We start from the raw sequence: 26,194 nt of genomic DNA on the forward strand, positions 1-26,194 counted from the left end.
TACTTGGGACTTACATGCTCACCTCACACAATGTCTCAACTATCCCTCAAAGGTGAATAAGGCAAAGTAGGAGACAAGGCCTAAGAAAGGAGGCCCTGCCTTTGTGGCTCTAACCTGGCTCGGCTGCACGCAGCTCTCCGTAGTTCTTGTATCAGCTGGCCAGTGCATTCGGGTTCCTTACTGGCAGCCTGCAGCAGCGCCTTCCTAAATGTATGCCGGCATTTCTTTTGTCGAGACTCTGCCCGCTCCAGGCGGCAGAGGTGCTTGTATTTCTGCTGAAAGTAAGTGCAAAGTTGGGTCACCCTGGAGCTCCTGCTCTCCATGTCGTCGTCGTCTGACCTGGAAAGTGTGGGGTGAAGGGAAAACTGATTACATGGGAGCTTTGTGTAAGAAAGGGGACGTGAAAACAAACAAGGGGTGAATACATAAGTTCAACACTTCTTTGGCATGAGAACGCAAACTTAGGAATCCAAGAGTAATTCCAGTAGCGCTGAAGACAAGACTTCAGCAGCAGCAGCACCAGCAGCGGGGCAGTGGGGTTAACGGGGCGGTGGTGTTAGCGGGCCGTGGTGTTAGCGGGGCGGTGGTGCTCATCCTGGCAGGCCTTCCTTCTGCGGTCTCTACTGCACCCAAAGCAGGGCAGGAAAGACAAGCATTTCTCTATCCTTGCTCACAGAGGATACAGACATTGAACCTTCATGAAAACAGTCACCTCAGAAACACAGCAGTCACTTCCAACAGCACTCAGTAAGAGCTACACTTTACATATTCTGGGTTTTATATCATCTTTTCTCACTTAGAGAATGTATGGCATAGGAACCATGGAACTGCCATGGTAGCTACAGAGCATCTAAACTATTCTCGTAGGCCAGGGTTACAGTTTCCTACCTTGCTAATGTGACTGACTGCTGATCCCAATTTAAGTGTTTGCTGGAAAAGATGCTGAGGGTACTTCTAAGCCAACAGTGCTGAGCTGTGTACTTCTAAGCTAACAGTGCTGTGCTGTGCTTGCTCAGTACTGCCTACCAGCACCAAGGGCAAAATGGCAACTTTTATATAGGACAAATTTGACCTCATTTTTCATTGTTCTGAATACTGTACATTACCTGAACACTGATGTTACATGATCTTCTTTATCTTCTATTATAAGTAAACACTACACGGATACTCTCAGAGAACGAGTGTTAATATTGCCCTGCAGTCTCCTGCAGCTCAGTATTTGTTTTTGTTTTGTTATAGGGTGGCATTTTACTCCATACCAGCTCACAGCAAGCTACTCTATAAACATCTGTTTAGGGTACCTCCTAGAAACATATCCTTTACAGTATAGTTTCTACTATAAATACACAAATTAAAGGCTCATACCTCCATCTTTTCATTTGCTGAACATCTACTGTGTGTCTATTATGCTAACCACCTCAGGAGAATCAAGTGGAAAAGAGTTTGCAATGAGATTTACACAAGAGAAATCCACTCCCAAATGGAATAATGCAAAAGAGGCCAGAACCAGTAACTAACAGAGTGGGGCAGAGAGACTAAAGGCTCAAATCTCTAACACAAGGCAGAAAAAGTATCTAAGAACTCAGGGCTTGGCAACATATTCAGGAGACAGAGGCAGGAGGATTGCCTTGAAATCAGGGCTAGGCTGGCACTCATTGTGTGCCCTTGTTGCAAAAAACCAACCCAACAAAACAGAAAACAAAGACTGGGGGTCAGGGGTGTCCAGGCAGATACAGTGGCAGACGTCTGCACCCCCAGATCACTGCTAGCTAGGACTACACAGGGAGTTCTGGCTTAGCCACAGCTACATAGTCAGGGTGTGCCTGGGAGAGAAAAATCTAGGAGTCTTAAAATGTCAGGTTCCCAGGCCTTACTACAGATCTACTGCTGAGAGTCTAAGAATGAGCTTATGTTTCACTTGTTCCTCAGAGTCTCACTGTAGATATACACTTCAGAGTTCTAGCAGGGCCGATGGGTGCTATAAACATCCTATCAATGAGTATGACAACTGTAAGCTGGTGGCAGAGGTATGGAAAGGTGTCACTGATGCTCACTGCTGGATGAAAGGCTCAGTCTGCAGGAACGCTAACCTTGAAGAAAGTACCCCTACTGAGGACAGACATCAGGAGACCGCACACAGATGGAACACTCTGTGGAGATAGGGTAGTAAACGCATGATAAGTAGCTGGGCTAAGAAGGGTACAGAATGGAGGGAGTGAGGACAGCCCAAGTTTCCAAATCTAAATACCAAGTTACGAGTTTAGTGCCAGGCCTGGTGGCACCAGCCTGTATTTCCTGCTACTCAGGAGGCTGAAACAGGAGGTTCCCAAGTTAAAGACCATCTGGACCTGTAGAGTGAATTCTGGTCCACCCTGATCAACTTGGCAAGACCCTGTCCAATGCAGCAGCAGAGCATTTGTCTAGTGGTCAAGAGGCTCAATTCCCAGTAAGGGAGGCTGGAGGAGGGTTGAACTTTATTTATGGAAATGGATAACAGCTGGACATGGTGGTGCTTGCCCTTAATCCTAGCAGCCAGGCTGACATAGGAGGATCTTTGTAAGTTTGAGGTCTACATTGTGAGTTTCAGAATAGCCAGGGCTATGCAGAGAAACCTGTCTCAGCAAACAAAAAAAGAAAGAAAGAAAGAAAGGGTAGCAAGGGCTCAGTGGTTAGAACACCCACTGTGTTCACACTGTGAGGGCCTGAGTGTGGATGCTCAGACCCACAGAAGAGGGTGGGGATGAAGCGGGGAAGAGATGGCTCAGGGATTACAAAAATGTTTTATTCTTCATTCCCAGTACCCACAGGGGAGCTCTCAACATCCACAGTCCCAGTTCCATGGTATCCAAGGCCCCATTCTTATCTCCTTGGGTACCAGGTATGTATTAGTGGAGGCAGACTGAAAGTTCATACAATAATATAAATGAATTTTAAAATGGAGTGGGGGCATGGTGTACACACCTATAATCCAAATAGGTGGGAATGGGGACTGCTAGAACTTGGTGACAACCAGACTAGCCTCAGGTTTATCGAGAAACCTGATCTCAAAGGAATAAGGCAGAGGGAGCTAGAGTAGGCCACCTGATATCCTCCTCTTCCACATGGGAGGTCTGTATTATACATACACACACACACACACACACACAGACACACACCCACATACACACACATGCACACATGCATACATGCACACAGTACACTAAAGCTGGGTGAGTAGTAAGATGATTTATTATTTACAACTAGAAAAGCAGGGCTTTGTGGCCATCAAGGCAGCAGTCCTGTAAAATGCTCCACAGGGGAAGAGCTGAGGAAGGCGTGAGCCTCAAACAACAAAGGGCACTGTCACTGCGACAATTCGGTAAGAGTGAAAGGCAGAGACAGAATGCACACTGCTTCCAACCAAGAGCAATCTACCCCCAAACTGATGCCCAGGCTGTCTCAGGAATTAAAGTAGAAATGGCTTCCATCTGCCATTCATTTCAAATGTTCAGCAGGGCACTCTCCAGGGTTTATTCTTTGTAGAACTGACCCCAAACCTCTGAAGTCAAGTTAGTGGACATGATGTGTGCCTGATGTGACTGTAACTACAAAGCTAAGCATGACAGCCCTACTGTGTGCTCTAGCTCAAAGAGCACAGCAGTCATAGGTAGCCATCCTGAAGCATGAAATGGAATTGCAGTTCCCAACACTCTCTCCAGGCTAAGTGAGGCAGAAATAGTGTTGTGGGGATCAAACCCAAGAGCAGGAATGGCTGAATATGCTACTGCAACTTCTTGACATTGCCTATTAATAAAACCCAACTAATTCCCTTTGCTCTAGTTCCATGCACAAATAAGCTTTTGACTGTAATTTGCTTCCATGAAGTCTCAGTTTATAACCAGTCTATACAAACTCATTTTCCATTCCATGATAGATTGTACTAATCTATCATGTTCCTACAAATTCAAGAGGCATAAGATAAACTCTATGTCTCTATTAGGAGGCTGTGAACTTCCAGGGATGATCTATGTCAGATGTCAAATGAGCTGGTCTCTACTTCGTTGGGTATTTATGTAGACCCCAAGTCTTTAAATCAAGGACTAGCTGGGTGTATGAGCAATCATCTTCTAGCCCCACCACCTAAGCAGTCACTGCATTTGCTCACAGCGCACCAACTATTTTCTTTATATTGCTAAAGCAGTCACTAAGAAAATGCACACCCACCATCTACAGACCTCTGACAAATACCTCCTTTACAAAGCACACTGGGGAAAACATGGACAACTCTGACAAATACCTCCTTTACAAAGCACACTGGGGAAAACACTGATGGGGGAGAGGGGCTCTAAGAATTCTGACCCAGCATTTGATAAGCTGAGGTCAGCTAAGAAGAGTCTCCTTCAGAAGCACTTAGCTTAGCACAAGGAGGGAAATAAAAAGCACTACTCTAGTTATCACAGGCAGGGACATAAAGCATGGCGGGACTCAGGGTGACCCTCAGAGTGACTGCGACCAAGTTCCAGCATGGCAGGACTCAGCCAACCCTCACAGTGATTGTGATCAAGTGCCTTAGCTCCCTGGGTATGTTTGCCACTTTTATAAGATGAAATTACATCAGATAATCTTCAAGATTCCTTTCAATTCTGTTATATTAAACACCGGCAAGTGGGAAAGCTAGAGAAACATATTTAGCAAAACAAGTCAAAGTTAACTTTGCTCAAACAATATAATCCATTTATCCCAAACTGAATTAAGTTTGACCAACTAAACCTAATTATAGCATAGTAAAATTTAATAAAAATCATTGGAACAGACAGGAAGAAAGGCAAATTGCTATATCTCCAAGAATAAAACCAAAAAGGGCAGCTTACGTGTGTCTTTCATGTCTGAGGGTTTCTCGGATGGACCATGCGACCTGATATGGCGAAGCCTGATCTGTGTCCTCCAACTCCTCTCCGCTCTCCTCAGACCAATCCAACCCTGCGGCAGACAGTGCAGATGACAGGTTAGACAAAACACTAATTCATTTAAGATTTACACAAAGACTGGCAAGATGGCTCATGAGCAACAAGGCAGTCACTGCCAAGCCTAACTACCTGTGTTCAATCACAGGGACCCACATGGTGGAACAGCACCAACTTCCACAAGTTGTCCTCTGACCACATAAGTGCAGTGGCACACATTCCCCCATCAATAAAAAAAATAATAATGTAATGAAATTTTAAAACAATAAAATTGCCGGGCGGTGGGTGGCGCACGCCTTTTATCCCAGCACTTGGGAGGCAGAGGCAGGCGGATTTCTGAGTTTGAGGCCAGCCTGGTCTACAGAGTGAGTTCCAGGACAGCCAGGGCTACACAGAGAAACCTTGTCTCGAAAAAACCAAAAAATAAAAAATAAAAAAATAAAAAAAATAAAAAAATCCTGACAAACAATGCTGTCTAAAATATATAAGCAATAGCTACAGCACAGCCACCACAGTGCACTTGAAGCCTCCAAATGAACTTCTCTTCTTACAAAGATATTTGATATACACTAAGCTTTAAACCACTGCATTTTAACAGCAAGGCTATACTGTACTTCAAAAATGGGCTTCATAATACACTTTGTTAATCATCTGGAAATAGCATGAGCAAAGAGACTGAGCTCATTCAAATAATCAAAACGTCATACACTACATTAAAAAGAGTCGAACACTAAAACAATGTTAAGTGCTTGGCTAGAACAAACAAAGCACTAGGCATAATCCCCAACAGGACCTAAACCAAGTATGGTGCCACATGCCTGTAATCCCAGTGCTTGAAAGATAGAGCTGGGGGATCACAAGCTCAATGTCATGCCAGCTATGGAGTTCAAGGCCAGCCTGAGATTCAGGAGCCCCGGACTCAAAAACAAACAAACACACCAGTAAAAAGAGGAAAAGGATAAGACACTTGGGTTCATACCCTCATCTCAGCACTTGGGAGGCTGAGGCAGAGGTGGAGGCAGGTGGATCTCTGTGAGTGTGAGGCCAGCCAGGCTAACAGGAGGAGCCCTGTCTCAGGAGGTAAGGGGAGGGGTGAAAAAAGTAATGTTTATAGCCAGGCAAGTGAAAGTGAGCGTCTATGGGTCTCTCAGCAGTGTAAGGGTGGATGTGTTACTCCTGCTTAGAAGTAACTGCCCATCAAGCCAACATTTAGGACCAGGCCCAACCCGCCATAGTATGAACCACAGAATGGATTTTTCTTTTTCTTTTTTTTAAGATTTATTTATTATTATACATAAGTACACTGTAGCTGTCTTCAGATGCACCAGAAGAGGGTGATCAGATCTCATTACGGGTGTTGTGAGCCACCATGTGGTTGCTGGGATTGGAACTCACGACCTTCGGGAGAGCAGACGGTGCTCTTACCCGCTGAGCCATCTCACCAGCCCTGGATTTTTCTTAATGTGTTCTCACTGACTTGAATGTAGACTACAAATGGTGCCCAGAGAACACTACAATGTCTGTTTTCTCCAAAGAGCCTTAGATCTCTATATGCTTTTTTGGTAAACTTTACTCTGCTCAGGCACGGTGGCTCATTCCGTAAAGCATGGCTCTCAGAAGTCTGACAAAGGACACTCTGAAGTCAGGACAATCAGCAATCAGCAGTGGGCAGGGCAGTCAGAACTCCTGTGAGCTCAACCTCCAGAACCCACATGGAAGGAAAGAAACAACTCTGCAAACTGTACTATGACATCTGGACATAGTCCATGGTACTCAGTACACACACTCACACACACACACATATACACACAATCAATCAATCAAATAAATAAATAAGTGTACCCCAAAAATCAGTCTTAAAAGATATTTGAAACTGATATTGACAAGGGGAGGAAAGGCTTTACATAAATATGAGTTATGTCTAAACAGCTCTAGCTATCAGTAAAAGGGTCAATAAAATGCAAAGAAAGACATGCAAGATAAATATTGTTTTTTATAAAACACATAAATAAGAGCTGGAGAAATGGCTCAATGATTAAGAGCACTGACTGCTCTTCCACAGGTCCCAAATTCAACTCCCAGCAATCACATGGTGGCTCACAACCAAATGTCATGGGATTTGATGCCCTCTTCTGGTGTGTCTGAAGACAGCTAGAGTGTACTTACATACATAAAATAAATAAATCTCTTTTCAAAACATATAAACAAACATTCAGCTGTATTGCTAAATATTGTCAGTAAATCCCAGAGTTCCTAAAACCTTGAGTCCCACATGTCAATACTACTTCTGCAGTCTGAGTAAGGTACTGCTTGCACTGAGGCCTGTGGACTACTGACAGCAATGGTGTGGGTGCCATGGTGGTGGCTGCTACTTCTCATGAACCAAGGCATCGAGGGGCTCTCAGAGTTAGACGGGTGCAGGAAAGGCAAGGCTGTAGGTACACAGACAGGAAGTTGTACTTAAGGTGTTCTTATCCCTTCAAAATGATGTACTTTATCACATCTCAGTCCTGAGTGCTGTCTAGCGTCCTGTATAACTAAACAGGACGCGTGCATGGAGCTCCTTTGCTGTGTGAAGAAGGGTTGATGATTGCTCTGGGTGCAACGGGAATAAACTGCTTTTGTTTCACTGAGTTTAGTTTAGCTTAGATTACTTTAGTTTTGAGGCAAACTCTCATGTAACCTTGGCTGGCCATGAACTCAGTGTGTAGTAAAAGATGAATTTAAACTTCTGATCCTCCTGCCTTCATCTCCCAAGTACTAGGATTATAGGCATTTACCCAACACCAGGTTTATATGATGCTGGGGATCAAACCCATGAATGAGTCTCATGCATGCTAGCAAGCATCTACGGCCACATCCCTCAACAGCATTTGTTTTCTTTCTTTTAATTGTTTTCACTGGTGTGTGTGTGTGTGTGTGTGTGTGTGTGAATGAATGCTACAGACACCCAATACAGACCTGGCTTCTACTATCATGTGTATATACACGTTTATACATACATGTAAAGAGATCTCTTCTGTACTGTATGGAAGCATCGCCTGTCAATGAAAGGCTTACTGGCCAATGAGCTGAGGCAAGAAATAGGAAGTGGTAGTTCCAATAGGGAGAAGAGGAACTCTGGGATAGTTAGGGCAGAAAGAGATTCACCCCCAAACTCTGAGGAGATAGATGCATGAAACTGAGAAGAGGTAACCAGCCACGTGGCAGTCACAGAACAGAATAAACAGGTTAATTAAGTTACGAGCTAGTCAGGGAACAAGCCCAAGATCATGGCCTAGGCATTTATCCATATATAATTAAGTCTCAAAGTCGTTATTTCAGGAACTGGGGCATGGGTGGAAAAGCCCACGGTTACACATACATACACTTTCTACACAGAGAAAAAGAAAAATGCAGCTGAGATTGTTCAGAGGTTAAAGACTTTTTTTCACAAGCCTGATGACCAAGAACCCAAGTGAAGGTGAAAGAGAACTGACTCCACCCCACTGTCCTTTGATCTTTATATACACACTGGGCCAGGATGTCTGGCCTGGTCCCCTTTTCTCCACATGATTCATGAAAGTCTATTTTTTATTATTTATTTTAAGAAAAAAATTAAAAATGTGATAGTAATTACTTTGCTGCAAAGCTATGCATCTACAATAGTTTAAAGTAATATAAACTGGAAAATTATGCTATATATGACAAAATTGTTAACTTACAAACATATTTTATACAAGATTTTAAAAGAGGTTATGAGTAAGTATATATAATTAGAACTTAATTTAACTTACTTTCAAGAATTTACCACTGTATAACAACTGGGTATTTAATAGGTTTGGGATTATTTTATTATTTTTACTTACTATAATCCAGAACTTTTCTTCAGATAATTTAATAACAGGTGAAATAAATTAGAGGTATAAAAGAAAGCTCACTACTCTCAGTTATAGTGAAGTACCCCTGCCCCATCCCATTCTCTATGAGTATGCAAGGTGTACAGCCTGGTAAGATGGGCACTTCACCTATCTTTACATCAGTCAGGCACATCTACCCATGTACATAACCAAAGAATACACTGATGTTCTTGCTTAGCTCCTTTTGTTTACTTCGTTTTTACAAAATGAAATAACATAATTCCTCTTGATTTTTTTTACCACCAGTTATGTTAAACACAATGCAGTCAGATCTCATTCACTCTTCAAAACAATTCTATAATAATATGTAAAACATATAACTCATTCAAATTTCCCATTGGTTACTCAACATATTCAGATTGTTATTCTGTAAGCAATGCTACAGTAAACAACCTGCACATATAAGTTCCAACATTTACTGCTAGGATGGAATCCCAAAAATGAGCTTGATAAATATATATGATTATATATAAGCTATAAATAACACATATTATATGTGTATTTGTAGTTTTGTGGGGTTTTCTTTTATACTTAAGTGTTTTGCCTACATGTATGTCTGGGTACAACATACATGCTTACTGCCCATGGGCAGTGAGAAAGAGCATCAGATCCTCTCTAACCAGAGTTACCGATGCCTGGGAGCCACCAGTGGGTGATGAGAATCAAACCCAGATTCTCTCCATATAGTCTTAAAGTGAAAAATTTTTAATGTACATATATATGTAAGAGTGTGCCACATGTGTGGGTGCTCCTCTTGGAGGCCAGAAGAGGGGACTAGATTTTTTTTTTTTTTTTGGTTTTTCGAGACAGGGTTTCTCTGTGTAGCCCTGGCTGTCCTGGCACTCACTTTGTAGACCAGGCTGGCCTCGAACTCAGAAATCCGCCTGCCTCTGCCTCCCGAGTGCTGGGATTAAAGGCGTGCGCCACCACGCCCGGCTAGGGGACTAGATCTTTTGGATCTGGAGTTACAGGTAATTGTGAGTCTCCCAAACTCAGGTACTCTACAAGAAAGTCAAGTGTTCTTAACTGCTGAGCCATCTCTCTGCCCCCTGTATTGTTTTTTTGAAACACGTTCTCACTCTATAGCCCAGACTAGCCTCAAACTCATGCCTCAGCCTTCCAAGTGCTATATATTACAGGTATGAGTCAGAAGCCCCCAAACAATTGTTTTATAATTCGATGATAGTCACACTATTCACCAGCAATGGATAAATACATGTTCTCCCACAGGATCCTCTCACTGACTGCTGTATTTCTGATCTGTTGTGGGAACTGATGTTCTCACAGGCCTACTGACCACTCACGTTTCTCCTCCTACTCATATCCTTTACTTGGCTTTCTAGTGCTACCATCTAAAGGAAATAAGGAATGCTTCCTACTAGGTAGAATTTTAGCTCACAGCACATTCAAAAGTATGTCCTAGGGGCTGAAAAGATGGCTCAGGAGTTAAGAATATATATTGCTCTTACAGACCACCTGAGTTCAGTTCCCAGCACTCTGTAACTCCAGCTCCAAGGAATCAACATCCTCCCCTGGACTCTATAGGCACTAAAGTCAAATGTGAATAAACTCACATAGGGACACATATAACTAAAAATAAAATAAATCGTGTGTGTGTGTGTGTGTGTGTGTGTGTGTGTGTGTATTCTAGCAAAAGGTGGTGGTAGAGCACCTTTAATCACAGTACTCAGAATACAGAGGTAGGAAGATCTCTGAGTTCGAGGCCAGCCTGGTTTATGGAGCAAATGCCAGCACAGCCAGGGCTACACAGAAAAGCCCTGTCTCAAAAAGCAAACAAAGGAAACAAAACAAACAAACAAACAAAACAAAAAAACAAAACCAACCAAACAAAAAAATCAGAATTTTATCTGGCTTAACGGTAAAAGCATTTAGCATAAAACTTGTCTTGAATTCAATCCTTAGATCCCATGACAGAACGGGAGAAACAACTCCTTAAAGCCATTCTTCTGACTCTATACATACTAATACTTGTAACACACACACACACACACACACACACACACACACAGAAAGAGAGAGAGGGAGGGAGGGAAGGGGAGGGAGAGAGAGAGAGAGAGAGAGAGAGAGAGAGAGAGAGAGAGAAATAATACACTAAATTAAAAAATAAAATAATAAGTTTTGTTTATATCTTATTTTTCAATCCTGAACATGAACTACCATGAGAATTTCTTAATAACACTCTTTAGGGTTTGGGTTTCACCACCAAACCCTGACTATCCTAGAACTCCTGGAACAGGCGGCCTGGAACTTGGAACATCCTCCTGCCTCTGCCTCCCAAGTGATGGGATAACAGCCGTATGGCGCTGTGCTTGGCTTACTCACCAAGTACAAAGGAAGCCCATGAGCAGAGAGTAGGGACGCTGCCTCACCGAGGCAATGACACAATGTCTCAGCCCACACTACGGTATAAGGAAATGTACTGAGGCTGAGGGAGGGGCATCCCCTACGCTAAGAAACGGCTAACCTATGCAACATATCAAGGCCCTCTCTAAGACACTCAGAACCTCAATTAACACAGAGGCTACAAGCAAACACAACCATCCTTTTTATATACTGCTATAACCATTAATGAAAGCTATGACTGTCTACATGCTCAGGAAGCAAAGCTAATTAAACTTACTGCATCACCAACAAAACAAAAGCATAAACAATACAAAGTAGAAAGGACTTGTGAGAAAGAAAGGGGTTCACTGGAAGAGGGGACAAGAAAAGGCAATGCAGGCATCAAATATAATTAAATACATTCCTATATATATGAAACTGTCAAAAACAACTTAAAATTTCAAGAATTTAATTTTCAAAAACTATAACAAAAGTTCTAAATGGCAAATTCAGAACTGTATCTACTCAACCAACTATCCCAAAACTGTGAGTGGTCTGCTGAGATATACAATAGCTGTGACGGGCACATTTCATGGCAGCAATCAGTTACAGGAAAGGAGGCCAACTCACCTAAATGAGGAAACAGGTCCGCGTCCAACTGATGCTTTTGGGTACACAGTTTCACCAGTCTCTGCAGGCGGCTTATACAAGAGAAGTGTGGAGAGAAGGCGGTGGCTTTCATGAGGATTCGGTCAGTCCTGGGGGCGTCTGAGATGGGAGCTCGACTGGAGGGAAGGAGGGGCAGAGGCCTCTTGTGAGAGGCCTGCCTTAGTTGTGCTATAGAGTGTGTGGTGGGGGCCACTCCCTGCATTGGTAGGCTGGTGTTCTGAGGCTGAGGGGACTTGCAGACGGAACCCTGTGGTGGTGCTGGAGGTTTTAAAGAAGTGGATAGAGGTGACAGGTGGGTGTGCTGCTGTGGAGGTGTGGGAGGGGTGCTAAAGTGCTCTTGCCGAACTTTTAAAATCTCTGTCTCTCTCTGGCGTTGCCGGTTCTGAGCCAACTTGCTCTGCAACTTTTTTCTCACAGTCACCCCTTTCTTTAGGTCATCGTCTTCCTCGTTGAAAGCAAAGGGGTCTTCCAACTCAGTGTCCAGGTAGTGGAGAGGAACCCTTGCCCCAGGTGGAGAGAGGGACATGCTATCCAGTCCATTGGGCATCTTCAAGGCCAGGGTAGGGACCGTCAGGCTAAATGCCATGGCATCCATCTGGTGCCTGACCTTCACCTCATCTACCGGGTCACTCTTTTTCTTCCTCTCTTTTTTCGGGATAAAGCCGAGTACCTGCAAGTGGCTGTTGCAGTACCTGCAAAAATGTACACAGACACGTGAAGATGTTCCTCACATATACATAAGGCAGAGCATAAAATACATATTACAAAATGTGGCTCCAAATATACTAAAAATCAAATGGCCAAGGCCAGGTGTGGTAGTGCAGGTCTGTAATCTAAGCACTTGAGATGTGGAAGCAGGACGATCAGACATTCAAAGCTAGCTTGTAGACTCTACCTTTCAAAACCACATTGAAAAATTATAGCCAACTAGGCAATGGTGACACATGATTTTAATCTCAGCACTCAGGAGACAAAGGCAGGTGAATCTCTGAGTTCACAGCTAGCAGAGCGAGTCTTGGTCTACAGATCAAGTTCAGGGTAGCCAAGACTATTCAGAGAAACCCTACTTTGAAAACAAACAGAGACAAACAAGCTAACAAACAAACAAAAGTAACAGCCAGCTGGAAATATGGTAGCACAAGCCTGTAATGCCAGCACTTAGGAGGACCATAATTCAAGATTAGTGTGGGCTACGCAGCAAGACCCTATCTCAAAAACATAAAATGGAAAAAACTACTTGTCATCATGTTCAAGCTCTCCCCAACTGAAGTCTATGTAATTTTGATGAGGTGCATAAGTGAACTGCTCAAGTACAGATGTCGCCAGGCAAAGTCAGGTCTGTCCAGTAGCGAGTGGCGAGTACAGCGACTAGGCCACAGTCTCATACAGCTTTGTTCTTCTCTACTCACGGCAAACAAAGTAACTCACCCCAAGTCTAAAGATCACTTAAAAGTCGCTAGTGCAAAAAGCACTGTATTCCAACACCACTTAAGTTCCTGAAGATTCATCAAGATCTTATAACATAACTGGCATCACTCACACACACACACACACACACACACACACACACACACACACACGTGGAGGGAACTAAGCATGATTAGTGGAGTGAGCTTCTCCACAAGCAGAGAAGAACAAGCTCTGTCCCCTCCAGCACTAAGCTGAAGTAGGCACTGAAATAAAGACCCGAATTCAGACAACTTCGCTACACTTACAAAAGTGAATTTGTCCAAAACTCCTTTCCAAGGGAAAAGTGACCAAACAGAGACAGGAGCTAAAATCAAAGCTGATAATGGCCCTCGTTAATCTTCAATAATAGGCAGGCTACCTTTGTAACTTAAACACCATGAAGGCTACAACATATACTGAGAAAATAAATACCTGTTATGACAATTAACCATTCTGAAAACCTGTCAAGGTCTGTGGAACAGGAAATTCTCCAATCTATATTCTTCACAGCATCCCCACAGCATGCTAACAAGTGCGCCATCAAAATAGTACTCCATGCTTAGGTCAATTTGGAAAATTACAGCTTAACCAAAATTACATAATGATTTTGTTGTTGCTTGTTTCTGCTGAAAAACTTCTCAAAGCATTATGTATAATAATGTGCATTATGAAGTTCCAAGGGAGATGTACCCATCTGTCAGGGTTTCCCAAAGCTATCTGAAGACAAAACCAATTATTGCAGCAAACAAGCGCTATTTCCACAGAACTGAGCAGACCTGGCAATTCTGTGCCAGACCCCACACACATCCTAAACAAAAAGAGAGTCCTAAGCTGAGGGCAGTAAGGAAAATGGTGTTAGGTAGGAAAAGCTAATAACTAAGAAGAGAAGGAAGAGGAAATAGAGTGCGGGGTGAGGGGGGGGGGTGGGGGGGGAGGAAGGAGCAGCAGCAGCAGTACTAGGTATGTGTATCAGCCTTTAACCCTGGCACTTGGGAGGAAGAGGCAAGAGAATCAGGAGTCAGTCACCTGACGACTTAAAACACAACAATCCAACAGGAAAACACAGTAGTCACACACAGTGGCGCACACACAATTCCAGTGACTCAGAATATCAAGCTGGGAGGGGGGATAACAGGTTTGAGGCCAGCCGGGGCTGCATAGGAATGGTTTTATCCCAAAGAAAAAAGGGCAGGGAGGGTAGGTGGCTCACTGGGAGAAAAGGGTCTGGGTTCAGTATACAGCATCAAAAAACAACAAAACAAATGGGTTTCAGCATTTGATGAAGAAAAGATTAGTTTCTCACCAAAGAATAGTAAGACAGAATTTTATATTCTAAGTTAGAAGTCAGGGCTAGAGAGATGCCTTGGTGGATAAGAATGCTTGCAACTCAATCCTGAGACCAGAGTTTGGATTCCCAACCTCAATGCTGAGCAGCTCATAAATGTCTAATCAAGGGCTGGAGAGATGGCTCAGAGGTTAAGAGCACTGTCTGCTCTTCCAGAGGTCAGGAGTTCAATTCCCAGCAACCACATGGTGGCTCACAACCATCTGTAATGAGGACTAGTGCCCTCTCCTGGCTTGCAGGCATAAATGCAAGCAGAACAATGTATACTTAATAAATAAATAAATCTTTAAATAAATAAATAAATGTCTAATCAATTAATCATTCTCCCCAGACAAAGTGGCAAATTCATATTTGAATATTTATGTTAAATGCTGTGCAGAACTAAGTAAACATTCTTGTTCAGTTAGGAAGAATTTTTTTTCCCTCTTAAGAGAAGCAGCTTAAGTGCTTATTATCAGCTTGCTGGGCTGTCCTGTGTGTGTGTGTGTATGTGTGTGTGTGAGCACACTGGCTGATGCAGAACTTGTGATGTTCCCACAGTCTCCTGAGTCCTGGGTTTACAGGCACAACCCACCAAGCCTTGAAGGAACAATGGTTTTTTTTTTTTTTTTTTGCTTTCTGAAAAATAACTTTTAAATGACATTTTAATTTGTGTGTGCGTCCACACATGCGTAGGCCTGCCATGGTCCACAGGCAGAGTCAGAAGAGACTGGGGAGAGCTGGTTTTTTCCTTCTCCCATGTGATTTCCCAGGGACTGATCCCAGGTCCTCAGTGCCTTTCTTTCTTAGCAGAGCCATCTCAGCAGCCTCTAGAAAGAGGGATCAAAAGGATGCAGACTGCAGGCTGTGACAGTGCTCACTCACCCAGTGGCTAGAGTAAGGGAAGGCTGTGTGGACAGATTAGCCTTGCTGTTTCTCCTTCCTGAGTACTGGGAATGGTGGAATGAGTTGTTAACACACCTAGCTAACTCTGTCAGCTAAAGCTTGTTGTTCTGTGGGAAAGGAAGATCACCTCAAGTTCTTCATGTTCAAGAGTAATTGTATTAACAAAAATAAATTCTTATTTTCAAATGATTAATTCTTCTAAGTAATTATGATTTAACTAGTAACATTTATATAGAAATTTAAACATATTATTTCATGAATTCAACCTGGGTTCTTGAAACAACAGGAATATTAACCTCTTTCTAATTCCAATTTAACTTATTTGCAAATAACACTACCACCTATAGTGGATTGGCCTAATGCTACTTGTATTTTAGTGGTTGCCACATAGAAGAGAGTCCGAATGTAAAATGATGAGTGAGCCTGCCCCCAAGTTATCTGATTGGTCAGTAGAGATGCCAACAGCTGGGCAGAGCAGACATGGGTGGGGTTAGGTTGATAGAAAAGTAGATTCTAACAGCATAGAAGGTAGGCAGTACCTAGCTTTTGTACTGTTTAAGGCTTATTGTAAATATAAAGGTTATGTGTGTTTTTTATCTGGAAACTAAGTGGTCTAAAGTGGTGTAGAAACCCCAGGTCGAGATTAAATATTTCAACAACAAACAACAAAAGTCTTTTGCAGTTACACAATCATGGGGTAGTTTTGAAATAGAATGTACACTTAATATAGAATATACTTCTCTCAGTATAGAAATCCAAAGCCCCTTCCCCTTCTTATCTTGTTCTTCTAAGAAAAAAAAAAAGTCAGACAGATGAAACAGATGCTTCAGAAACTCTCCAGACCTCTGGGAACGCAGCTGCTGTGGCTCAGGAGAAAGGGCGGTACAGGCGGTGCCTCGTGGGAAAGCCTGAAGTGAAGACACTGCAGCACTGCGGCTAATTGAGCAAGCAAAGCATCCATCATAGGCAGGGGAAGGGGACTGGCCCTCAGTCCCGAGAGCCACGTGATAGGCAGGGGAAGGGGACTGGCCCCCAGTCCCGACAGCCACACGCTGAGGGCTCAATGCATAGGTCCCTTGCACACCTGAGGCTCCGCTAGGCATGTTTCTGACTTCCAGGCACTGTAATTGGAGCCACGTGTGCTCACAGGAATTCTACAAGAAAACCCCAAATCCCCTGTCTGTGTGCCCATTTTGGTAGGTTCTCTATCTACAGAAATCATTCATTTCACACTAAAACTGAAAAATATTCAACATAAAGAATGAGCCGTTCTTTTCTGGCCAGTTTATGCAGGTTGACATATGTTTACTTTAAAGAATGTGGACAAACACACAGGAGGAAGGTGTATGTTAAAACAGTTCAAATTTTCTGCCCTCACATAGTATCTAAAACTGTGTTCAAGAATGATCACTGGGGACAGAAGTGACAGCTCAGAGATTAAGAGCACTGACTGCTCTTCCAAAGGTTCTGAGATCAATTTCCAGCAACCACATGGTGGCTCATAACCAGCTATAATGAGATCTGGTGCCCTCTTCTGGCTTTCAGGCATACGTGCAGGCAGAACACTATAAACATAATAAATATATCTTTAAAAAAAAATCACTGATCTAGAGAATGAAAATAAGTATGAAGAGACTGTATATGAAAGTATTTTCTGAGCTGGAGAGATGAGTCACAGGTAAGAGCACTGACTGCTCTTCCAAAGGTCGTGAGTTCAAATCCCAGCAACCAGATGGTGGCTCACAACCATCAGTAATGAGATCTGATGCCCTCTTCTGGGGCATCTGAAGATAACTACAGTGTACTTAGATATAATAATAAATAAATCTTTAGGCCAGAGCAAGCGGGGTGACCGGAGTGAGCAGGGCTGACTGGAGTGAGCAGAGGTCCTAAAAAAATTCAATTCCCAACAACCACATGAAAACTCACAACCATCTGTTACAGCTACAGTGTACTATATACATAAAAATGAATAAATAAGTCTTAAGAAAAAAAAAAAGAAAGTATTTTTCCTAGGATAGTAAACGATAACCAAGTACAACTCATTTCTTAAAAAAATAGTACAATGTAGCCAGGTGGTGGTGGCGCACGCCTTTAATCCCAGCACTCGGGAGGCAGAGGCAGGCGGATTTCTGAGTTCGAGGCCAGCCTGGTCTATAAAGTGAGTTCCAGGACAGCCAGAGCTACACAGAGAAACCCTGTCTCGAAAAACCACCAAAAAAAAAAAAAAAAGTGAGTTCCAGGACAGCCAGGGCTACACAGTGAAACCCTGTCTTGAAAAAAACAAAAAACAAAAACAAAAAACTAAATAAAGAACGAATAAATATAAATTTAAAAATAGCACAATGTAAAGAAAAGGGGGAACAAAAAGCACAATTTTTTAAAGTATAAATTCACAAATTCTTGTCTGCCCTTAAAGTATAAATTCACAAAGTCTGCCCTTAAAGTAAAAAAAAAAATAATAATAATACAGCTAGCAAGGGGGTGGGTGGAGAGTTTAGCTGCAGTCCCAGAACCAGGAGGGGTGGTCACTCAGCACCTCCAGCCACAAAGGGCAGCACTGTGGTGCAGCTTTTAAAGACCCTTACTTTCTGTAACTGTGGTGCTCTTCTGAGAAGCCAGCCTGACTCCTGTGTGCCTGCGCACACGCCCTTCCCGTGGTGGCTGACACCCTGCCTGTAACGACCTCCAGAGTACTCCTGTAACTTTTGCATCCTTTCAGGATGACTCCAGCACCACCACCTTGGCCAGATTTTCATCATTATTCTGTAATAATGACCCCAGGAAAGATATCCCAAAGCCAAAGCCCTTACCCTAGTCTCCTGCAGCTTGTACTCGAGTTCTCCATCACCATGGTGTGGGGATGGACAAGGAGAAGAAAAAGTTTGGAGTCTGACTTCCACTGAGGTGGAAAAGAGTTCATTTGCTAAGACACAAAGCAAAGCAGCCAGGATCCTTAATGGAAGGTGTGATGAGCATAATTGCCCTTTCTCAGATGCAGCCCCTGACACGCCCTACTCCGGCAGTTCTGATGAGGGTAGTGAGGGCAGAGAACAGCAATCCTAGAACCTGCCCCATCCCCAGAGCCACCTCATCAAAGTCTGGTGAGCTGCTCACTCCTCCCTCAGGCTGCAGAGCTGCTTCTTAAAGTCTTTCTTGAACCCCAGGCTTAGCTTTGTGGTCAGTATATGCACATATGCCAAGAAATTTCCACACTATATGTGGCCACCTGTGGTACATCTCCCTTGGTTAAGGGATGCAGACAGACAGCAGTCTCTACAGCTAGCATGTGAAGAACAGGAAGAGGTATACCAAGAGAAGAGAGCAAAGAGTCTCTCAGGCTTGAGGCAGAATGTTTTGGGCAGTGCTGTCTCAGATAACTTTCAGTGATACTAGCATGGTTCTATAATGCACCGCTATCCAGAAGGGAGCCACGCGCGCACGAGCATGCACACACACACACACACCTGCAGCTGCTGAGCACTTCGCTAAGGCCTGAGTGCTCAATCAACTTTGAGTGTGAGTAACCGCCCATGAGAAATGTTTGCTTTTTTCTGACTAAAAATAATTTGTTAAATGAAATATGAAAATGCAAAAAAAAAAATATAGAGGATAATTAAATTATTTTTTAAAAAGCGAAAATACAGTTTCATAAACATGATATATGTGGGATTCTTTTTAACCATAAAAGACCACATAAGCTGGGCAGTGGTGGTGCATGCCTTTAATCCCAGCACTCGGGAGGCAGAGGCAGGCGGATTTCTAAGCTTCAAGGCCAGCCTGGTCTACAGAGTGAGTTCCAGGTCAGCCAGGGCTATAGAGAAACCCTGTCTCGAAAAACCAAAAAAAAAAAAACCCCACCACATAAGAAAACAATGCCAAACACGACTTAGACATGTGTCATGGAGGAACAGTTTCATTATTTCACATTCCTTTCCAACTAATACATCTTGTATTACCTTTCATTAAGGCTTTTTCCCCCCAAAATCCAAATTCATGCTGATGGCAGCCCTTATCTAGTTCCTATCCTATGGCAGCCAGCAGGCAGAGGCCAGCAGTTTCTTTGGTGGCCACACACCAGACAGACCAACACTGCAAGGGTGAGCAGCAATTTTCAGGAAAACAAAACAAAACCATGTTTTTTAAATGTCTAAAAGACAGGCAGAAGAAGCAGATGGGTCTTTGAGTCTGAGGCCAACCTGGTCTACAGAGTGAGTTCCAGGACAGCCAGGGCTACACAGAGAAACCCTGTCTCAACAAACAAACAAACTCTAGAAGTGTATGAAATCAATAAAAGAAGAAAATACCTAAACATACTTAAAAATGCCCCCTAAAATGTCCTGCTTCAAAAAGAAAACAACTGCTTTCTTAACCCTAGAAGTAGTCCAAAGTTTTGTGGAACAGCCCCAGGATTTAACACTGAAATTTAACCCACTGAAAAGAAACAGTATCAGAGAGACAAAAGGGAATTCAGTGGTCTGATTCAGTTCTTACCTGCGATCCTCTGATTTGGGAATGGGGTTGGTGCAGCGCTGGCTGTTATACTTGGCCACATATTCACATTGCTTGAAGGGGGCAGTCTTGTCTTCCAGAACGTGTCTGATACAGAAAGCGTAGCCGTTGAGTCGCCGCTGCTTGCACAGTTTGGGGCTATATGAGCACAAGGGCTTATTGTCAACCTCAGAGAAGTGTATATGTTTCCCTTCATACATCACGTGACTCTATTCCTTGTGAACATCAGCTAAAAGGCCACCACAAAAAAGAAACCCAGATGATAAACAAATCAGAGAGTGTATGGCAGACTCAAGTGGAGAATTTCACTGCAGGGCTTGCAGCCTCTCAGCCATACCTGATTTTAAATCTTCTGCACCACAGCAACGGGAAGAGAGCCCAGGGTACCACAGTTTGGACTGCTGCTCAACCAAGAAGAAGCAGATTGTCTACAAAATATCAAAGTCCTCATTAACACAGATATAAACAAAACCAGCTCAGCCCGAACATAAGGTATTTCCATGTCGCCCTTCCCAACATGAGAGGCTGTCTGGAATCTAATATTCCAAGGGTAAGATCCAACAGGAAAAGGGGTTTATACAATGTGTTCGTTCTGTCACTCTCCAAAACTGGACCAAATCAGATTCGCTCTGTGACTAGCTCAAAGTGGATCAAAGCTGGAGCCTCCTCTATCAAGTTAATCCCATGAGCTCTACACCTATAATCTCAGCACTTGGGAGGTGCTGGGAGGTGGACCAGGTGACCTACAGCTATCCAGTAAGTTTGAGCCATCCTGGGTTCAGTGAGGGGAGAAAGAGTGGAAGCTCAATGGGTGGCTCGGCAGTTAGGAGCACTGACCGTCTTTCTACAGAACCTGGGTTCAGTGCCCAGAACTCACAATGATCTGTAACTGCAGTCTCAGGGCCTCCGTGGGCACTAGGCACCCATGTGGTGTTCAGGCACCCAGGCGGTCAAAATACCCATACACATAAAACAAACAAATATACATTTTCAAAAATAGCTTTTTACAAAGCACTACATTTTTTGTTATATTGACAAAATATTTAGCAACTTGTTAAAAAAATGTTTCTATGAAATACAAAACAGAGTTGGTGACAGTATCATATACCTATAATCCCAGCATTTGGGAAGACAAAGCAGGAGGATTACTTCTAACTCAGGGCCAGCCTGTTCTATATAGAGCTCTGGCTGTGCCATCCAGGGGTACACAGGAAGAACATATTTACAAAGAAACAGAAGTTTCAAGTAAAGGCGCCCATGGCATGTATGTATGCACAAGCACACACAAAAAATAAAGAAATAAATGCAATAAAAATAAAGGAAGAAGAGGACGACGAGAGCACAGGCGTGAGATGGCTTCAGTGGACAGAGCACCAGCAGCACAGCCTGGTTACCTAAGCTCTACCCTTGGAACCCACATAAAAGTGGGGGGAGTGAACCGACCCCTCACGTTGTTCTGACCTCCATGCTCACACTGTAGCGTGCATGCTCATACACAGCATATCTTACGCAATGATAACATAAAAATTTAAGTCATATGATAATACTCATCTGTAAAATTTCAACTCCTGTGGAGTAAAGGCTAGGAGAGCAGGAGTTCAAGGCCAGTGTAGACTACATGAGTAAAAAAAAAAAGGGGGGGGGTAGCTGGGGATTTGGCTCAGTGACACTTGCTATAGAGATATGAGGACTAAAGTTCAGCTGTCTAGAACCCATAAAATACCAGGTGAATGTGATGACCTCCTATAATTCTTATGCCTGGATGGCAGACATAGGGGATCCCCAAAGAAGCTGGCCAGTGAGACTAGCAATGTACCTAAGACCCTGCCTCAATACAAGACGAGATCAACTGAGGGACTCCTGACACAGCCTTAGGCTTGCACAGTGAGGCACAAATGAACACACACATATACACCCACACATACCACACATGCCTAGAAGAAAAACTAAAATATACACATACATACACAAATATGCACATAAAATAGAACAAATTCTGTTTTTAAAAGATGTTATTTCTGGACCAGCAAGATGACTCTGGTCAAAGTCTGCCACCAAGCCTAAATCTCTGTTCAATCCCAAGGACCCACACAGTGGGAGGAGGAAAACAGCTCCTGAAAGTGATTCTCTGGCCTGCACACCCACCATGGCACTCTTGTGAGAATACACACACACACACATACACACACACACACACTCATGTAAAATGACGCACTGCTTTTCAAGTGTTCTGTATGCCACAGCCATGCCATCCAAACCTGAACTCCTCGAGACCAAGTTTGAGTTAGTCAACCACACTCACAGTCAGCTCAGTGCTCCTAGCCAGTCAAATACAAGGACTAATCATGGTTTGGATCTTCTAACCCAATACTCCCTAAGAAAATGAAAAGAGAAATTACACAGTATCTGCTACACTAGGATACACAGAAAGGCCAAATGTAGCACTTATATAACACTACAGTCTATATCAACAAGCTGAACCTAATTTATGAGGTCCAAGTCTCACTGAGGCGACAGAACCTCAACTCTTCTGGAAGCCACCCGGATGGTAGATGACAGCTTAGACTGCAGATTTTTCTCTTCCTTTAAAAACATGAATATGAGGTCAGGTGTGCTATCATATGCCTTTAATCCTAGCACTTGGGAGGCAGAGGCAGTCGGGTGTCTGTGAGTTCAAGACCAGCCTAGTCTACAAAGTGAGTCCAGGACAGCTAGCTAGGATTACATTGAGAAATCTCCTAACCTCGGGGAGAAAAAAAAAAGCACTTGAATATGGGGCTGCAGATGAGGCTCAGGTGGCAGAGTACTAACCTAGTATACACAAAGCCCAGGGTTTGATCCCAGCACTACATAAAAGTGAGCATGGTAAGACACTCAGGACTAGGCCTCAAATCAGTACTCTGAAGATGGACACAGGGGATCAAAAGTTCAGGGCCATGAGATCCTGTCTCAAAAGAAACAAGAAACAAACAAACCCTGTTGCTGCCAGTACAGTGCAGTGGTGGGAGACGCTCAGCCTGGACAAGGCTAGAGTTTCATTCCTGGCACTACAAAAACCCAACCAGAAGAGGGAAGAAAGAACAGAGTGAGGGAGACACTGACGACACAGAAATTCCTCACACCAATGAGCAGGATAATACACAAATGATTGCACAAGAAGAAATGGCTGTTCGAGCCCAAAATCTGCCACTTATTGTTATCTTGAACATATTTAACCTCTCGGAATCTCGGATTTCCCATCCACCAAACAGGGATAACAGTAGCAGTATCACCACTAGGTTCTCAGGATCCAACCGTAATACAGGGACTGAGCTAAGGACCATGGTTAACACATGATAAGCTCTGGGGAAACAGAAGCTATTCACACATGTTAACTGTATGGCAGGCTACTGTCCTTCCATCTGCTAGTGAGAACAAGCGATGGTATAGTATATGCTCCTAGAGAAAGAACATTCACTACACAAGAAGATAAAATGCAGATTATAAAGCACCGTACAGTCTGTAACAATAAAAGGAACCTATTTTGCCGAGTCAGGGTCTCAGACTTCACAAAGACAAAGCAAATCCCAAACTGTTAGTGTAGTTAATAAAACACAGGTCGATAGACCTAGCCATGCACAAATGCAGAACAAAAGTAAGAGCTTTCTCTTTCACCTTATTAGGGCAAAAGAAAGACAAACTGACAAGTGAGTTTTGTTGCCTCTAGGATGAGGATGCAACCCAAAAAGCTCCAGAGTTGGAGCTGCACTACGTGGCTCGGAAGCTGGGGCCACAGAGCCCTCCAGAGGCTCATCAACAGGGACCAAGAGGGCTCCCAGAGAAAGAAAAGAAAAGAAAAGGAAAGGAAAGGAAAGGAAAGGAAAGGAAAGGAAAGGAAAGGAAAGGAAAGGAAAGGGGAAAGGGAAAGGGAAAGGGAAAGAAAAGGGAAGAGAAGAAAAGAAAAGAAAAAGAAAAAGAGGCGGAGGGAAGGGAAGGAAGGAGGGAGAATGGTTGCCCACGACCATGGGGGAGGGGGGGACCAATCAATTTTAGGGGATGGGCTGAGGGGGTAGAGGTCTTGCCTATTGCAAACCCCTGGGCTCTATCCCCAGAACTGCACAAACCAGTGTGCTGTCGGTGCACACCTGTCTTTCCAGCATTCACGAGGCAGAGGTGGAAGGATCTGAAAGACAAGAACATCCTCAGCTATAGAGTCAATTACAGACTAGCCTGGCATACAAGAGATACTGTCTCAAAACAAACAAACAAATTCTACTTGCACTAAATGTCTGGTACAGAGGTGAGACAGGAAATATGTGAAAGCAAATCCACTAATGATTTGAATGCTCAAATTCTGTGCCATTCACCCAGCACCAAATCTCTCAAATTAATTCAAGTCTAGCTGAAGGGCTACCATTTTCTTAAAAAGTTATCCTTGGGGCTGTCGAGATGGCTCAATGGGAAAAGACACTAGTTACCAAGCCTAAGTACCTGAGCTCCATCCCTGGAATGCACACCACAGAGGGGAAAAGCAGGCTCTAGCAAGTTCTGCTCTGGCACCTACATTTGTGCAGTGGCATAAATGTGTGCACACACACACACACCATAAATGTAATTTTTTTTAATTTTTAAAAAGTATCTTACATGTAAGTAAGTTTTTTTAAAGTTATTTCCATGGCCAAGATGGGTTTAGTGGGTAAAGCACCTACTACACAAATCTGAAGACCTGAGTTTGAATCCCCAGAATCCACGGAAATCCACATGCAATAATCACGGCACTCCTCCCAGGAGATGGGCGGCAGAGACAGGAGGGCTCCTTGAAGTCAGCTACCCTAGCAAGGGCAGCAGGAAAGAATAAACAAACAAACAAAGAGACCCCGTCTCAGATTAGGCACAAGGCAAGGACCTCTACCAGAGTCATCCTGTGGTCACATATGCACTCGGAGCATGAGCGCGCACCTTCATTCACTCTCGTGAACGTAGACACATGGCTGTGTACACCTATGTGCACACAGCACAAAGGAAAAATCAACAGGCCTGAGACACCCCACTTCCTTTTGAAAACCTTTTTAGCCAAGTGCGGTAGTGCAGATCTGTGTTTCCAGCACCAGGGAAAGCAGGATTGCCAAAAGCCAGAGCCAGTCTGCTACATGTGAGCAAGACCTTGACACAAGAAAAAAAAATTTTTTCCTTTAGATTTATTCATTTTCTGTATATGACTATTTCCCCAGCATCTATGTTTGTGCACCATGTGCATGCCCACAGGGGTCAGAAGAGGGTGTCAGATCTGATGAAATTTGAGTTACAGCTGATATGACCTGAAGCAGACATGTGGGTGCTGGGAACTGAGCCCAGGTCCTCTGCAAGAGCAACAAGTGCTCTGAACTACTGAGCCGTCTCTCCAACCTTCAAAAAACCTTTTTGTTTTGTTTTCTTTTCTCTTTTGAAGTTTTTCTACCTTGTTTATTCTGCTGACACCTTCACTTATTAATCTGCTAGATTTCTAGGGTCTCTGTAACTTTAATTTTTTTAAAGCTTATTTTTAATGATGATTCTTAAATGCTTTAACCTCCCTTCTAGTCACCACCCATTAGAAGTAGTGGAAAAGAACGGATATGGGGGAAGTGGACCTGTTTAGATATGTTTCTTTCGAGCAACTCTCATCTGTGTTGTCTGGAAGAAGGCAGTTTAGTTTACAGGTCAGTAGCAGCAGCTCAATCCACTTGCAAACACTTCAGGAATTCACCAGCAGTCCAATTAAGTAAAATCAGGATAGCAAATATAAATTTGCAGCAGCAGCATTACCTAGCAGAGTCACAGGTCTCAGCAGGAGGCACCAGGAGGAATGTCAAGAGAAGTTCTCAGCTGTGCCTCTCTCAGCCGAGGGAAGATCAGTGAACACATGAGACCAACAAGCATTGTATAGTTATGTAAGCAAGCCAAGCTCAGCCTCTGTCACCATCCTTACTGTCTGTTGAGTTCTATTTATACTCCCTCTAAACATCAAGTGTTTTCTATGGATCTTGTCTCACCATGTCTCATCTCAGCACGTGTGTCTGTCTTAGCTGACATCACTCTGTCAATCAGCCCAAGTCCTTGGAAATGGGAAGAAGCTGCAGCACACCACCAGAAGGTTTTTGGTGTGTTTCTCTCTATGGAGTCCCAACAAA

General features: G+C 43.4%; 1 protein-coding gene across 8 annotated transcripts in view; it reads right to left on the reverse strand.

Annotated features, from left to right (window-relative positions):
• Ino80d (INO80 complex subunit D) overlaps positions 1–26,194 on the reverse strand; it is a 62,425-nt gene that overhangs the window by 25,438 nt on the left and 10,793 nt on the right. For 7 of the 8 annotated variants that reach the window (XM_021169608.3, XM_029474906.2, XM_029474904.2 and 4 more), the window contains 5 exons: positions 20,383–20,473; positions 20,028–20,274; positions 11,816–12,546; positions 4,851–4,959; positions 115–339 (listed from right to left, as the gene is read on the reverse strand). In XM_021169608.3, the coding sequence (XP_021025267.1) occupies positions 115–339; positions 4,851–4,959; positions 11,816–12,546; positions 20,028–20,245 (1,283 nt within the window). In that variant the 5' untranslated portion in view covers positions 20,246–20,274; positions 20,383–20,473. The remainder of the gene's footprint in view (positions 1–114; positions 340–4,850; positions 4,960–11,815; positions 12,547–20,027; positions 20,275–20,382; positions 20,474–26,194) is intronic. The other variant, XM_021169692.3, reaches the window with a different exon arrangement.

The sequence above is a fragment of the Mus caroli genome, unplaced genomic scaffold (genome assembly GCF_978045245.1).
Source record: "Mus caroli unplaced genomic scaffold, Mus_caroli_1 scaffold_1, whole genome shotgun sequence".
NCBI classification, from domain to species: Eukaryota; Metazoa; Chordata; class Mammalia; order Rodentia; family Muridae; genus Mus; species Mus caroli.